The sequence below is a fragment of the Aulonocara sp. 'chitande type north' Nkhata Bay genome, linkage group LG3, assembly GCF_057382095.1.
Source record: "Aulonocara sp. 'chitande type north' Nkhata Bay isolate Kocher_YH1m ecotype deep benthic linkage group LG3, A_spYH_male_GT1.1, whole genome shotgun sequence".
Classification (NCBI taxonomy): domain Eukaryota; kingdom Metazoa; phylum Chordata; class Actinopteri; order Cichliformes; family Cichlidae; genus Aulonocara; species Aulonocara sp. 'chitande type north' Nkhata Bay.
In genome coordinates this window covers 17,357,248-17,373,741 of record NC_141346.1, presented here as the reverse complement: position 1 = coordinate 17,373,741, position 16,494 = coordinate 17,357,248, and the positions used below count along the sequence as shown (strand labels likewise).

Here is a 16,494-nt window from a genome sequence, read left to right as displayed (position 1 = left end):
CCTCCCTGCACACAAATTGACAGCTGATTGTAGCAGGAAGAAAAACACACATCTGATATATTTTAATTCATTCATTGTGCAGATAATTGAAGTGCCTTTGTAATGAAATGAGCGGCAATAAAATTATTATTGATGACTTTAGTACAGTAGTGTGTCATATTATTAAATTACTCTAATGTAAAACCATTATTTTGGGAGCCATTACACCCAACAGGAGATCAGGAGGTGTCCTGGTAAGTCGGTGCTGTAGGCGATATCAATTGTTGTAATACCAAAACTGACCACTAGTACGTAAAATGACACTGTTTGGACTTATGATGACAGAAGTGACCTGAGCACAGATTTTTGCAATGCTTTCAAGCACTTTTCAACTATTTTGTTCTCTAATGTATGCCTTTCTCCTATTCGTGTACATATTTATGTATATATTCCTCCTGATTTTACAATTTGATTTATTCTTTATGTTTAATATGTTATTTTATTCCACACTTGCTGTGGAACACCTAGAATTTTGTTGTACATGTACAATGATAATAAAGGTCTTTTCTATTTGGGTTATTCAGTCATTCAGTTATTATTGCTGGAGAGCAGACCTGCCCGGTCTCTCTCATTTGTAAATGTGCAGTACTGCGCCAGCTGTAGTGGATTTTTTTTTTGTCTTTCAGGAGCCCGTTTATGTTTTCATCAGTACTGAGGCTTTGCTGATAGTTTTGATTTAGCTTAGCAACTTTGATGAAGTTGAACTAGGTTGTGTCTATGTGTCTTTTAGCAATTCTCTGGTTCAGTGCGTCATTTTCAAACATTTTTCTCCTTTAGTTCTGATCTCTCTTCCCAGATGAAAAGGTGCTGAGCTAGGTGCAACCCAGTACCAGTAAGGTGTTCCTAATATAGTGGCTGATTGATATTTGCATGGTGTATAAAGGCATCAGTCACAGAAAGATAAAGGCCAGTAGATGACAGCAGAAAGATGTCTGCATGACTGAGAAGAGGCTTTACTGTCAGGAAAAAAGAGAAAAAACAGACATGTTTCTATCCTGCGCACATGCGTCAGACTTGATGGTTCCACATTCGGAGGTTTCTCCTGCTAAATCAGCTCTCTGGTTTTGTTAAAGCATTTAGAAAAAAAATGTTGAGAATGCATGTGTGAATGTCCATCTTGTTTATCAGAGCAGCCTCGCAGGGTGTAAATCTGACTACTAGACTCTCTCAGAGCTCGAGTAGTTTCATTTTACAGAGCCTTTGTTCCAACAGACTCTTTTCGGTGTGTTTAACAAAGGAAACCTGCAGCAAAATCTTGTGTTAATCCATCTGAGAGGGATATTTGTTATTAAAACATTTAAAACTCTGCACATGGACCTGTGCATGTGAATGGAACAGTACAGTTTAAACAAAGAGTTACACCACAGCAATATTGTCCCTCACCATGTCATCGCCCCAGATGTTTTGCTTGTGTGCAGGCAGATGAGTAATATTGTCAGCATTGCTTTATGTGTGGGAGCAATGAGCATTTCCGTGCAGGTTGCAAAGTAACTAGACAGACAAAATCCGATAAAGGGAACCCGTTAAACTAAGGGGGGTTGCTCCCACGGGACATGGGGCAAGCAACAGCATAGAAAAGTCCCAGTACTGTGCCAACTGTACTGGGACTTTTGTTGGCCTCTTGTGGCCTTTTGTTGTGGGCAGTCTGAGGTACACCTGTGCACTACTCATGATGTCAGATCAGCATCCTGATGTGGCACACCTGTGAGGTGGGCTGGATTATCTCAATATGGCAGATGTGCCCACTACCACACATTTGGACTGATTTGTGACCACTGTTTGGGAGGGATGGTTATATTGTGTATCTGGAATGAATTTTAGGTCTCTACGTCCATCCCATGGGGAATGGGAGCAGTAACAAAGGTGTTGCGTTTATATTTTTGTTGAGTGTATTTAAACAGGAAAATTTCTGAATTTAATTTAAGGTTCTCTTTTTCAGTTGCTTTAGTTTGAAATGATATGACAGAGCACGTTGTGCACAGCTTAGGTTTAGTATGTTTCCTCTTTGGACATTTATCATTTGCCTAAATATCTGTGATATCAGTGTTTCCTTTTTTACCTTCAAATTAGAGATCGTAATCAAGCAGCAGCTCCACAGGAGATGAAGTAAGGATTCACTCTGTTTAATATAATTTGTTGTTTCTGATCAGAAATTTTAAAAATGGCTTAATTTACCAGGTTTTCACAGCTAAACACACGATAGACTGCACACAGAACAGAATTATACTCTATTTTGCTATATGATGATCTCATCATAGGATTATAATTTTTTTAAAAAGCTCAATAAACATTGCTCTGAATTTAATACATCTACATTTTAATTTCAAATTCATATTTTGGGGTATGGATATTTTGGAATAAAATTCCCTAAAACATCAATATTAACCCAAACAGCAGAAGTGCATAACAGCTAGCACTAACATGCAATCACATACTTAATATGGTTTTGTCACGGTCTATGACCCAGTGTGTTGAATTGTTTATTATTTATTTGCTGTAATTTTGCTGCCTGTGTTTTGGTTTTGTATTTCTAGATCCTAGGTTTTGGTCCCTTTGCCCCTCATGTTACTCTGTGTTCCTTCTGTTCTGTGTCTAGTCGTCCCCGCCTGTGTGTTGTTTCCTCTGTTCCAGTTTAGTCAGGTCTCTGTGTAAAAGCTGTGTCTCTGAGTCTGTCTTTGCATGTGTGTTGAATTTCCTGTTTTATTGTGAAGTCCGTGTCTTATGTCGGTGTATTCACTTTGAATCCTCCCTGTCTCATCATGTCAATTAGGTTCAGCCGTGTCTCCTGTGTGCAAATTCCTCAGTGCGTTTCTCCCCTCTTGTCGTTCCCTGTGTTCCCCTCGCTCTTTAGGTTTGTTAGTTCAGGTTCCTTGTTTCTAAGGCTACGTTCACACTGCAGGTCTTAATGCTCAATTCTGATGTTTTGATCAAATCCGGGGATTTTTTTGTCTGGTTGGTCACACTACAAATAAAATGTGACAGCCAACACACTGTAGTGTGAATGGTTCACGGCCCTCAAAGCGGCCTGCATGCACAGAAGAAGACGTCACACACAACGTGCTCTGCTTAGACCCAGTACAATACAAACAGTATTGTTTGATTGATGGCCCTTAATGTAAAGACTTGTTTCAGACTTCACGTTTCCCAATTTTGCTTTAAGTTGTAAAGTTATTTTGTTATTTACATATGGCTTAATAATGATCCTTATTGCTGTTTTAGAGGAGCGGTGCTTCAAAGGATAGTTGCAGATTTCGGTCAGAATCTGCAGATTATACAGTACAAATAAAATGTTCACATTTCTCCAAAGTTGTCTTCCCAACAGTTTCATATCATTGTTATGCAGATGATATTCAGCTATACAGGGAGTGCAGAATTATTAGGCAAATGAGTATTTTGTCCACATCATCCTCTTCATACATGTTGTCTTACTCTAAGCTGTATAGGCTCGAAAGCCTACTACCAATTAAGCATATTAGGTGATGTGCATCTCTGTAATGAGAAGGGGTGTGGTCTAATGACATCAACACCCTATATCAGGTGTGCATAATTATTAGGCAACTTCCTTTCCATTGGCAAAATGGGTCAAAAGAAGGACTTGACAGGCTCAGAAAAGTCAAAAATAGTGAGATATCTTGCAGAGGGATGCAGCAGTCTCACAATTGCAAAGCTTCTGAAGTGTGATCATCGAACAATCAAGCGTTTCATTCAAAATAGTCAACAGGGTCGCAAGAAGCGTGTGGAAAAACCAAGGTGCAAAATAACTGCCCATGAACTGAGAAAAGTCAAGCGTGCAGCTGCCAAGATGCCACTTGCCACCAGTTTGGCCATATTTCAGAGCTGCAACATCACTGGAGTGCCCAAAAGCACAAGGTGTGCAATACTCAGAGACATGGCCAAGGTAAGAAAGGCTGAAAGACGACCACCACTGAACAAGACACACAAGCTGAGACGTCAAGACTGGGCCAAGAAATATCTCAAGACTGGTTTTTCTAAGGTTTTATGGACTGATGAAATGAGAGTGAGTCTTGATGGGCCAGATGGATGGGCCCGTGGCTGGATTGGTAAAGGGCAGAGAGCTCCAGTCCGACTCAGACGCCAGCAAGGTGGAGGTGGAGTACTGGTTTGGGCTGGTATCATCAAAGATGAGCTTGTGGGGCCTTTTCGGGTTGAGGATGGAGTCAAGCTCAACTCCCAGTCCTACTGCCAGTTTCTGGAAGACACCTTCTTCAAGCAGTGGTACAGGAAGAAGTCTGCATCCTTCAAGAAAAACATGATTTTCATGCAGGACAATGCTCCATCACACACGTCCAAGTACTCCACAGCGTGGCTGGCAAGAAAGGGTATAAAAGAAGAAAAACTAATGACATGGCCTCCTTGTTCACCTGATCTGAACCCCATTGAGAACCTGTGGTCCATCATCAAATGTGAGATTTACAAGGAGGGAAAACAGTACACCTCTCTGAACAGTGTCTGGGAGGCTGTGGTTGCTGCTGCACGCAATGTTGATGGTGAACAGATCAAAACACTGACAGAATCCATGGATGGCAGGCTTTTGAGTGTCCTTGCAAAGAAAGGTGGCTATATTGGTCGCTGATTTGTTTTTGTTTTGTTTTTGAATGTCAGAAATGTATATTTGTGAATGTGGAGATGTTATATTGGTTTCACTGGTAAAAATAAATAATTGAAATGGGTATATATTTGTTTTTTGTCAAGTTGCCTAATAATTATGCACAGTAATAGTCACCTGCACACACAGATATCCCCCTAAAATAGCTAAAACTAAAAACAAACTAAAAACTACTTCCAAAAACATTCAGCTTTGATATTAATGAGTTTTTTGGGTTCATTGAGAACATGGTTGTTGTTCAATAATAAAATTATTCCTCAAAAATACAACTTGCCTAATAATTCTGCATATATATATGTATATTAATAGTGCATATTTATTTTAATAGTGAATTTTGCACAATTTGAAGAAAAAAGTTTAGAGGTTTTCTGAGAACAAGTTTAAGATATTTAAAAATGAACTGTTTTTTGTCAATTGGTCTAAAAGTACAATAAATACATAAACACGACACACTTGTGTCGATGAGAGATTAGAGAAAGGAAGATTTATCCAACATGAGAAAAGTTATACTGACTTGTACTGTGCATTATTTAGTCAAAACATTTTGAGGTTGAATGATGTTTGAACATCTAACAAAGGACTTTCTTAATGTTTGAAAATTAACATGAATTAAATTTATTCACACGGGTTACAAAACAGCCAGTCGTGTTGCTGTTTCTTGTTCAAGGAACATACTCAAATCAGGTTTTATTTGAGTGTAGTTTTTTTTATACCTGCTCAGTGGTTTGTTTGGACCCATTCCAGCTCAGATAAAATCTGCATCAAGTTTTACAACCACAGAAAACAAATGAGTAAAGAATTATTTAAGAAAACACCTTTAATACTAATGTATTCAAAACTTTATTAGTGAAAAAAGTCACATCAAGAAAACAAATGTGTGACATGGTCTATAAATGTTTAAATCAGAAATAGGAAACATCTGAGTCTACAGCTACATGGAAATAATTTCTCTCTGTGGGTTTGTAACACTGTTCATCATAACATTCATCCAGTTGTTGATCCTGATCTCTATGTCAGGATTAATTTGTTTTTTTAAACCTCACAGAACAAGTTCTCACAAACAGCTGAACCTGAAGATGAAACAAACACAGCGATTCTGATACTGTAACCTATGAGACACTGAACTTATGAATAATGAGCAGAAACAAATTATTTACAAAGGTATTTATGACTAACCTGAAAGTTTCAAATAAATGCAGACACTTCTTCTAATGCTGTAGTGTAAGATAGCACAGTAAAATCTTGAGTTAATGCATCAGAGTAAGCAGGTCTGATGATAATCAGAGGAATGTGAAATCAAAAACAAAATCTGGACATGTTTGACATTATATGATGGAAGCATCATCAGTGTCTGTGTCCTAAGATCATCCTTCTTGATTTTACACACACAGAGAATATGGAAAAAATAATTGAATATTGAATAAAAAATATGGAAAACAGAAAAAGACTCCTAGTTCAGCTATAAAACCCTCGGAGACATTTTAACCTTCCGTATTCGTTTATAGAGGCAAAAACCAGCAAAAGCAAAAGCAGTAACAAGAACAAGCACAGCATGGAGACCAACTTGTGCCATTGTGTGTACAATCAGTCCAACAGATCCATCCTCCTTCCCTCCTGCCTCCTTCTGTCCATCCTCCTTCCCTCCATCCTCTGTGTGTCCTCCTGTCTGACCTGCAGGTGAGAAACAGGTGTGAGGTGTCAGCTGTCAGGTAGGTGATGAGTGAAGAACAGAACAGAATCCATTTCCTCTTCAAACTGCTGTCAGACACTATCTACTGCACTCTGATCACATCACTCAGACCAGCTGCTTTCTACAAAGTCTCACCAACAACATCTTTAGAAACAAACATCAACAAGCAGGAAGCAGCTTCACCTCTGATCACACACACACACTCAACTCTACTCACTCACCTGGAGGATCAACATGAAGGTTGATGCTGGTGATTTTCCATGATCGTGTTTCTCCCATGAAGACTTGACACTCGTACATTCCAGCGTCATTAATCGTCACATCCTTCAGAATCAAAGACACGTCTCCATCCTTCATCTGTCTGTCCTGCAGATCCACCCGGTTCTTAAAAGATGGATGCTGGTTGTATGGTTCAAAGTGACCATCCCGAAATAAAAGCACATATTCTGGTTCCAGATCAGCTCTGCTCCACTCTACAGCTATGATGTTGTTGTTTGGAGCTCGACATGTCAGAGTGATGTCATGTCCAGTGATAGCTGTGATGGATTTTTGGTCTGAAATAGGAGCTACACAAAAAGACACACAAGCAAAACTCAATCCAATGGATTTTTACCATTCGTCTGCACTTGATCAGTTAGTTTACAGTCAAGAATTTTTAAATGATAAACAGAAGGTTATAAAACAGTCTACAATTATCTAAGGCAGCTTGGTCAGTTGATGGCTTTTTAAGTAGTGCCTTAATTGCAGCGATCTTGAAAGCCTGTGTTATGTAGCCTGTTAACAATGATAAAACTGATCAATTTTAAAATGGTTTAGAGCAGTGATTCCTAAAGCAGAGAGCCAAAGAGTGATCCACAGGTGTGCCACAAAGGTGTTGCTGGTGACACAAAGTAATAACAAAAATTAGAAAATATATAAAATTATGTGAAGTTCCATCCATCTTCATCCGCTTTATCCGAGGCCGGGTCGCGGGGGCAGCAGCCTAAGCAAAGAGGCCCAGACCTCCCTCTCCCCAGCCACCTCCTCCAGCTTATCCGGGGGAATACCAAGGCGTTCCCAGGCCAGCCGAGAGATATAATCTCTCCAGCGTGTCCTGGGTCTGCCCTGGGGCCTCCTCCCGGTGGGACATGCCTGGAACACCTCGCCCAGGAGGCGCCCAGGGGGCATCCATGTCAGATGCCCGAACCACCTCAGCTGGCTCCTTTCGATGTGGAGCAGCAGCGGCTCTACTCTGAGCCCCTCCCGGATGGCCGAACTTCTCACCCTATCTCTAAGGGAGAGGCCAGCCACCCTTCGGAGGAAGCTCATTTCTGCCGCTTGTATCCGCGATCTCGTTCTTTCGGTCACTACCCACAGCTCGTGGCCATAGGTGAGGGTAGGGACGTAGATCGACCGGTAAATTGAGAGCTTCGCTTTTACACTCAGCTCCCTCTTCACCACGACGGACCGGTGCAGCGTCCGCATTACTGCAGCTGCAGCCCCAATCCGTCTGTCGATCTCCGGCTCCCTTCTCCCATCACTCGCGAACAAGACCCCGAGATACTTGAACTCCTCCACTTGGGGCAGGAACTCATCCCCGACCCGGAGTGGGCACTCCACCCTTTTCCGGCTGAGAACCATGGCCTCAGATTTGGAGGTGCTGATCCTCATTCCCGCTGCTTCACACTCGGCTGCGAACCGTTCCAGTGCGAGCTGGAGGCCCTCACCCGATGAAGCCAACAGAACCACATCATCCGCAAAATCAGAGATGAGATTCTGAGGCCACCAAAGCGAAAGCCCTCCGCCACTTGGCTGCGCCTAGAAATCCTGTCCATAAAAATTATGAACAGAACCGGAGACAAAGGGCAGCCTTTGTCTCCGGTTCTGTCATTATTAGTTAAAGTTAATCTTAATTTGAATTTGGCTGCAGTGCCTACAATAAACCTGGGCCTGTGCCTGTTTTCCACTCAATGACAAGTAACAAAATGTATATATAAAGTGACAAATGATTTTTCAAGGCCAAAGAAAGATTTTCTAACTTGTGCAATACCAGTTTCTCTGCAGCTTTTGAGAGATATGCTCGAAGTGGAAGGGAGTAAAACCCCTTTCCAATCTGTCCCATTTTTCAGAGGTGACACAGCATGTAGGTTTTACACAGTGAGGATGTTACACTTTTAACAAGAAGAAGATAATAGTGAGCAAATTATATCTTTAAACATTGAATTGGTGGACCTGTCTCTGTTATTCCCTTCCTGGATTCCTCAGTTTGGCAGTATGGCAAGGTGCGAGAAGGAGTGTGAGCATATGTGGCAGAAGAGGAGTGTGGAATGTGGGATTGTGACTGTGTGTAAGGACCTTTCCCCTCCTTCCCTGGAAACCCTGACGCCGCACCCTCAGTGAGTGAAAGCAGCCCTCTCATTATGAGACACTGAGAGTCTCTGCATGCTGCCTTTTCTGTAGCTACAGCTGTTTGTATACACTGAACACAAAGCTTTGTAGCTGCATACTGACTCCTGAAACTACAACACATCACACTGACACACACATCACACTTCTTTGTCTCTGTGAGATCTGATCACACCGACATGTTAGGTCCACACAGACTCCACCCAGCCTCGTGTCTCCTTCACAAACACGGAAAAACTGAATCAATATGAAAATAAATCTTCAGGAAATGTTGTTAACATGTAAAGCAGACTGATGCTTTTCCTCTCTGTCCCACAGAGTGAATCTCACCTGCAGAGACAAACGCGAAGAGGCCGACAAACAGCAAAGTCGAGCAGAGCGACGCAGTCTCAGCAGACATTTCCGTGTTCTTCAACTCCGACGCTGAAACCCTCAAACACTCTTCTGATCATCAGGATGGAAAAAATAAAATTATTCACTGACAGATAAAAAAACAACAACATAAAACTATAAAATTTAACAAACTAAAAATCTAAAAGTAAAGAGACCTCTGTACCAAACAGCCACCAACAAGGAAATGCACCTTTATTTCCTTGTTAACCTGTTTTACAAGACAAATCTGTGTGCAGCATCACCATATAAACCACAGTCTCCTTCTTCTTATTGGCTGTTAGCTCATGTGTTTGACAAACGAATATCACAGAGAAATATCTTTCAGTGATCGTTGCTCAATCCAAACAGAAGAACTGGAAAAACCCGCCTCACAGAGTCTAGGAGCCGCTGCCAGCACACATAATTAATGATGTTGATGATTATTATTTTTATTACTGTTAGCGCTCACAGACACACATCACTGAAGGTTTAATATCAGGGGCGGATCTAGAGAAATTTTCTTAGGGTGGCATGAGGGTGGCAAAGAAATCAAATGAGGTGGCAAAATCAAAGCCTTTTTTTCAAACACATACGCAGGTGGTTACATGTGGTTATAATGATTCAAATGCAGTAATTATACACGTTTTTTATATAAATATAGTCTATAACTTAATTATTGTCTGTAGCCCACATAATTAAACACTTTAGTTACATAAAACATGTGAGTTTTGATGTTATGTACTGTTTAGCCTGTATAATAAATATGTAGCCCAATAAGTATAAAATCCAGAATATTACATATTGCTTTACAAACACAAGTCTAACTTAAGTTTCACTGTTTTTTGTTAGAAAACAATCACATTGTTACAGCTTAAATTAAACAAAATGTCAGAAATCTGCACTGTCATGAACAAAAATTGAAACCAAATTTTTCATGATTTGTTGGATTAACCCTCTGAGGTCTGAAATACAACCGGCCATTTTTGACTCCTTTACGTTTGTATTTCACCCTCAGATTGTTTCATTGTATCTTTTTTTCCCCCTTGCCTTGTTTGGTGTTTTTTCAGGTAAACTGAATTTAGTTGTTTTTTCACTGACATGCTGCATTAGTGTTACGGATCTGAAATCACACAAAGAACTTAAAATCCTAGTAGTATTTTTTACTGTAAAAAAAACACAGACATGTTGAGTAAATTTTTATAACTTGAAATGCAAATATAAATTGTACATTTTGTAAACATATACAACTATTTATCTAAAAATGCAGCCAATACACCTGCCGTTTTTTTTTTCATTTTGTACAACCATTTAAAAATATTACTAAAACTAAAATCAGAGAACAATCAGGTGTTGCAATAAAATGCCCCACAAATGATGTGTGCCAGTAAAAAAAAAATGGTTTTCCACCAAAAGACAGAGGAGAGCAGCACAGGGAGTGCAGAGAAACTGGTAGAGGTGCAGTTATACAGTCTACCTGGGCCCCACAAACTATCAGCTAAAGAGAATAAATACATTAAATTGCTGCACATTTTGTAGACTAACATTTTAAGATTATTTTAAAAATAAAATATATCTTTTCATAACATTAAATGTTATGAGTCAAATGGAAGTCTTTCTAAAGATATTTAATGATATTTATATTATGAAAAGCAGATTTTTGACATTTTAAGTTTTTCCCGTTGTCAGATAAAATAAACACGCACAAAACAAAAGCAAACAGCCAGAACACAAAGCTGGAAAACCCACCCGATTGACCAAAATCAACTAAAAATACTCCCACACAACAGAACCTCCTCTATTCCTCGCTGGCTCCAAATCTCTCAGTAGAAATATCAGTGGTTCGTTATCTGTCACCATCAAAACACTCCACAAACCCCGCGAATGATTCGCCTGCTTATAAACCATTGAATCAGATACCGAAGCAGTTAAGTTCTAAATGAAGCTTCGGACGTCACTGATCACGTGACTCTGGCCAAACGAATCAAGCTTCGACACACGCACCGGAGCGTCAGCTTCAAGCGAGCCATCACTAGTTTGTAGACTTTCTGCCCAGTTTCACCCATTTAGCAGAAGTCAGCCTGTTTAAGGCTCTGATATCTATTCTGTGTGACTTAAAGCAGTCATGACATGGTCTCACCCAATAAAGGAATATTTAATATATCAGTGTACTCTCATTCTATCAGAAACAGTTATCACAGCTCGTACATTTAATTTTTATAAGTATATGTAAGCATTGAGCCAAATGTAATAATGCCAACATACTGAAGGAACAACATTTGTCTCTTATATATGATACACCTATATATACACTGTCACAGATACTTGTCTTTGAGTGAAGATTTAAGGTGATAGAAAATATAAATAACTGCAACTTGAATCTTTGACCCAGAATTCAAGCTCACTGCTATATATATATATATATATATATATATATATATATAAATGTATACAAAAATGACATAGTGCAAGACGGGTAGTTATTCCTCCGTTACACCACACACTAACGATTAGCAGCTAGATCTGATTCATTAGTTTGTGCGGAAACCTCGAGGCGCTTTTGGTGGATTTATACCTGTACCGGGTTGTAATCACAGCAGATATTGACTGGTGGATCACACTATCTTTTGTTTATGTTTATTTCATTGTTACACTGTAAGAAATATTAGTGATTTGAGTTTAAAGACTACCCATAAGACAGTGCGCCTATAAGAGTTGTGTGAGACTGCAAAAGTGTGTAACGTTGTGCTACGGCCATGTATATATTTGCAGATGCAGTAAAGGCGAACTCACAAAGCCACACTGGTTTCAATTCATTTTAATCCAAGTGTGCAACATAAAGAACAACTCCACACAAACAGCTGACAAACACACAAACTTGTCTCTCTCTGATATATCTGCTCAGATCTCAGAACTACAAATCAATTGTCATAGTTGCTTATCCACCTTCAAAGAGTCCAAGGAGGGTAAAACATCTGTTATGAGAAGAGTACAGCTCTTTTGTCCATCACAGACTAACATTCACAGGTACAGCCAGTTTAGAATCACCAATTAACCCAACGTGTTGTTAGACTCTGGGAGAAAACCTACACAGAAAACACCTCTGTGACACCTGCACTGTTAAAATTACAAATCTTTGTATTCTGTGTTTTTTTAATATTTCTGACCACATCCATGGAACTTATTTTGTGTGTGTGTGGGGATTTACCAACAACCCAAGTATTCACAAAGTTTTGACTCTTTAGGCTCCTCTTTATTCTAAAGGCAGCACTTCCTGGGACCATTTTGTGGCTTTTGCGTTTTTCAAATCCAAGCCATTTGCACTGTGTTGAATGGAATATAGATCTGAAAACTGCTGTTCACAAACGCTGTCCATCTAATCTGACTGAGCTGGAGCTGTTTTGCAAAGAAGAATGGGCAAGGATTTCAGTCTCTAGATGTCCAAAGCTGGTGGAGACATACGCTAAAAGACTGGCAGCTGTCATTGCAGCAAAAGGTGGTTCTACAAAGTATTGACTCAGGGGGCTGAATAATTACGCACACCCCACTTTTCAGTTATTTATTTGTAAAAAATGTTTGGTATCATGTATGATTTTCGTTCTACTTCTCACATGTACACCACTTTGTGTTGGTCTTTCACGTGGAATTCCAATAACATTGATTCATGTTTGTGGCTGTAATGTGACAAAATGTGGAAAAGTTCAAGGGGGCCGAATACTTTTGCAAGCCATTGTATATACAATTACTTGTCACTCGCACAACGTGGAGACAAACATAAATGGACACTGTACACACTCCCCAAACATTCTCTATACCGCAGGTGAGGAAACCCCCAACCCCAGAGGGGTGATGGACTTCACTTCTAAAAATTCCCGATGTGTATGTTTTTAGGGTTTTCATCAAAACCCAATGTCAGCTACTCTTCACTGAAGTACTCCACCAGTCCAACCACATTAAACAGTATCACACATATCAGCTGTAAAACACAAATAAACTCTAATGTCTTGTTTAATCCTTTGTTTCAAAGTGACTCTTCATATGTTTGTATTATTTTTCAACTTAACGTTAACCCAAAATTCAGAAAGCTGCCAACAATTTTATTATATTGAAAAGTAGATTCAGAAAAACAAGCATTAACATTAACATCTAGAATCAGCCTTTCGGATTGTTTGTGTAGCTGAGTATTTTTACTCTTTTTTTATTTGCAGCTTGAACTCAGAGGATCAGTGTTTAAATGCTGCAGCCCACAAATGTTGCATGTAGTTGGAACTCCGTTCTAAACCTTTTCTAATCTCAGCTACAATCCCTAAGGTGGCTGCTAGAGACAAAGCACGTAAAACTCCAAAACACGTATGTTAAGTCTAATTGTTGAATGTTGCCATTGTGTTTCTTAAATTTGTACAGTCTTAGTTTAAGCAGTAGGATCAAAGCCATTCCTTTGATTCTGACCACCTCTCCAGCCACTCTGTGCTGGGGGAGGTTTTATTGTAGATACATCCTATCTGAAAGATCTGTTTCTTTTGATGTAAGCTTCCTGGGTTTATGACCCTTTGGTCAGCAGGAGGTCTGACACACACACACACACACACACACACACACACACACACACACACACACACACACACACACACACACACACTCTTACAGAAGTTCACACATATACATTTACATACAGTGCCTTGTCTTTGTAACCAAAGGGGGGTTGCAAGGGGAGGTGCTTTGTAAACTATTGTTTGAAGTTTGTCAATAAAAAGGCAGCGAGAGGAGGCCACCATTTGAGGTTCTTTGTCGTGCTGGACACAGACGAGGCCTTCCTTGTGCAAGTAATGGATCGATCGACTGTCTTGTTTTCTTCATGATGAATAAGTCTCTAGAATTAGCGGGGTTTGTGGAAACACAGACCCAACATTTATTTGGTCCTTCGAGCCGGATCCTAACACATTGCATCCACCGAGGAGAGGGAGAGGACGCCACTTGCAACGTCTGGGATTATTGACGTAAAGCCCTGGTGTTTTTGGCTTGCCACCAGGCCGGGAAGTTTGCGCCTGACCTCCCCTCGGGATGGATGACGATTGACGGGATCCAGAGACTCTTCCCATGAACGTAAACAAACAGTGAGTACAGAAGGCCTTAGAGAGCGGCTACGGGCTGTGCGTTAAACGTGAGTCCGGGAGCGCGCTAGCCGGACTCACAGGCTTCTCCGCCGTTTGGGGCGTAGAGAGTTCTCCGCCATTTGGGGCGTGGAGAGAACCTAGGTTCGGAGTCCGGAATCTCCGCCATTTGGGGCGTTGGAGAGTGTCCGAAGGTTGAATTCTCCGCCATATGGGGCGTTTGAGAGTTTTCAACAGAGAGCGCTAGCTGTGCGTGCAGACGCAAGCGATAGGCCTATGTTGTGTGTGTGTGCGGGCCAGACGTGGTCTGCGTGAGTGTGGCTGATTGTTGTCTTGTAATGGAGAATAAAATGTGTAAGTCTGCCTTAGAAGGGGATGTAAAATTTATGCAGAAAGTTTTACCAGGCAGCATGCAGTATGTAGGTTGTTGGTGTAAGAAATATGGATTTGAAGGGACATTAGTGGAAGTTAAGTGTAAAATGCTTGTAGAAAGAATAGCTGTAAGTGTAGCAGGTAAAACAGGTAAAGCGAAGCAGAGGAAGGAATTGCAGTTAGCAGTTGCTAAGTTGTGGCTGGAGCAGGCTCAGAAGAGGAGAGAAGCAAGAATGTTAAAAGAGCAATATTGCAAGAAGTAGTTGTGAAACCTGAGGATGAAACTACAGCTCAATCCACTGCAACTACTCTAGAACAACACCGTAGAAAAGCATTAGGAAGAGCAAGAATGTTAGCAGAAAGTAGAGTCAGAGAAGAGCGTGAGAGAGCAGAGGCAGAAGTGGAGGAGAGATTAAAGGCATATTAGGAGCAGCACTGAGTCCAAGACAGACTAGGCAGGGTAGGAAACAGAAAGTAAAGTTAGTGAACACAAACGTTACAACTACATATCCATCCCTGACACAACACAAAAAAAAAAAACAAAACAACATATGGTGTTTCTGTAACAGAGTGTGAAGATGAAGAAAGTTTTTCTCCTGATCAATTCCGCGAGTGTGAGCATGTCTGACGTCATGGTGTGTGTGAAAGGTATCCAGCTGGGGCAGACGTGATTCTGCAGGTCACCTGCCCAGTGGACAAAAAGAAATAAAATAGTTGTGTGGATGAATGATAGCATGATGAGTGTTTGGTGTTTCTCAGTCTGAAACAGCTGTAATGCTATTTTCTGTTTTGGAGAAAAGTACAGTTAAAAAAACAAACAAACAAACAAACAAACAAACAAACAAACAAACAAACAAACAAAAAAACAGAGAGAGATGTGTGTTGTTTTAAGCAGTGATGAGAATAATGAAAGTGTGATGAGAGAGGAACACAAAAACATACTGAAAATGCATTAACTATACTAACCCTACATGCATACACAAAAAATGATACTCATGACACCAGACAGCATCTTAAGCATGAGATTCTGTTTGTCATCTTGTCCAAGTCACTAGTAAGATGAAAGTGATACATAGACTAGTGGACTGAATATTATAGGAGGGCAGATGGTTGCATCATAGAGGAGAAAACAGAATGCTGATGAGAGGTCTTAAATGAGTGAGTTGAGTGAGCTGATTGTGAGTTTCTGGTGTGTGAAGAAGTTTTACCATGGCACACATTTAGTTACATGAGAACTAAAACTTATTATGTGCTAAGACAACAGGGTTATACTGTATGTTGTGTGTATGGCTGATTTGGATGAATGTTTGAGATTAAACTGGCTGTTGATTTGTCTTTTATTACTAAAGTTGAACCTGCCAATTGGGTTGTTACGATTTATCCCCCTGGCATGAAGAACACGTGTCATGACTTTAACAAGGCCTTTCTTTCCTTTATTTTCTTTCTTTCCTTTATTTTCTTTCTTTTATTTTGTTACTTTCATGGTGCACTGAAAGTTTTGTTAGATGATCTCTGAGCAGATCTGCACGATTAGAATCGAAGCGTCGTCGAGAAAACTGTTGCAAAGTGAGCTTCTCCAAAATTAAAATGGGCTCTTATTTGGGACAATCAGGAAACAAGTTCCTGTCCAAAAGGATTCAACGAGGAAATCCAGTCTAAATTATTTTTCTTTTTGAAATGACGTTGTTTTGCTGAGCGTGGAAACGGATGCGACGATAATTTCCACAATTAGCAAAAGAAGGAATCACTGAGTGAATGAGTAAGAATTTTAAAATAAATGGGGAACTGACTGACTGACTTAACACCATTGTGTGAAGTCAACCCCCACCTGACAAAGGTGTGGCTGTATCTCTGTGTGTGTCTCTGTTGCAGGAGCAGAAGGAGACCACAGGAGGAAACTT

At 40.2% G+C, this 16,494-nt stretch overlaps 1 protein-coding gene across 1 annotated transcript; it reads right to left on the bottom strand.

Moving 5' to 3' along the window:
* Positions 1-5,076: 5,076 nt before the first annotated feature.
* On the bottom strand, positions 5,077-9,232 carry LOC147334254 (butyrophilin-like protein 8). Its single transcript, XM_086285901.1, has 4 exons — positions 9,072-9,232; positions 6,578-6,910; positions 6,249-6,337; positions 5,077-5,085 (listed from the first exon to the last, which is right to left on the bottom strand). Exons 1-4 carry the CDS (start codon positions 9,139-9,141, stop codon positions 5,077-5,079), a joined length of 501 nt encoding a protein of 166 aa, XP_086142027.1. The 5' UTR covers positions 9,142-9,232.
* Positions 9,233-16,494: the final 7,262 nt, after the last annotated feature.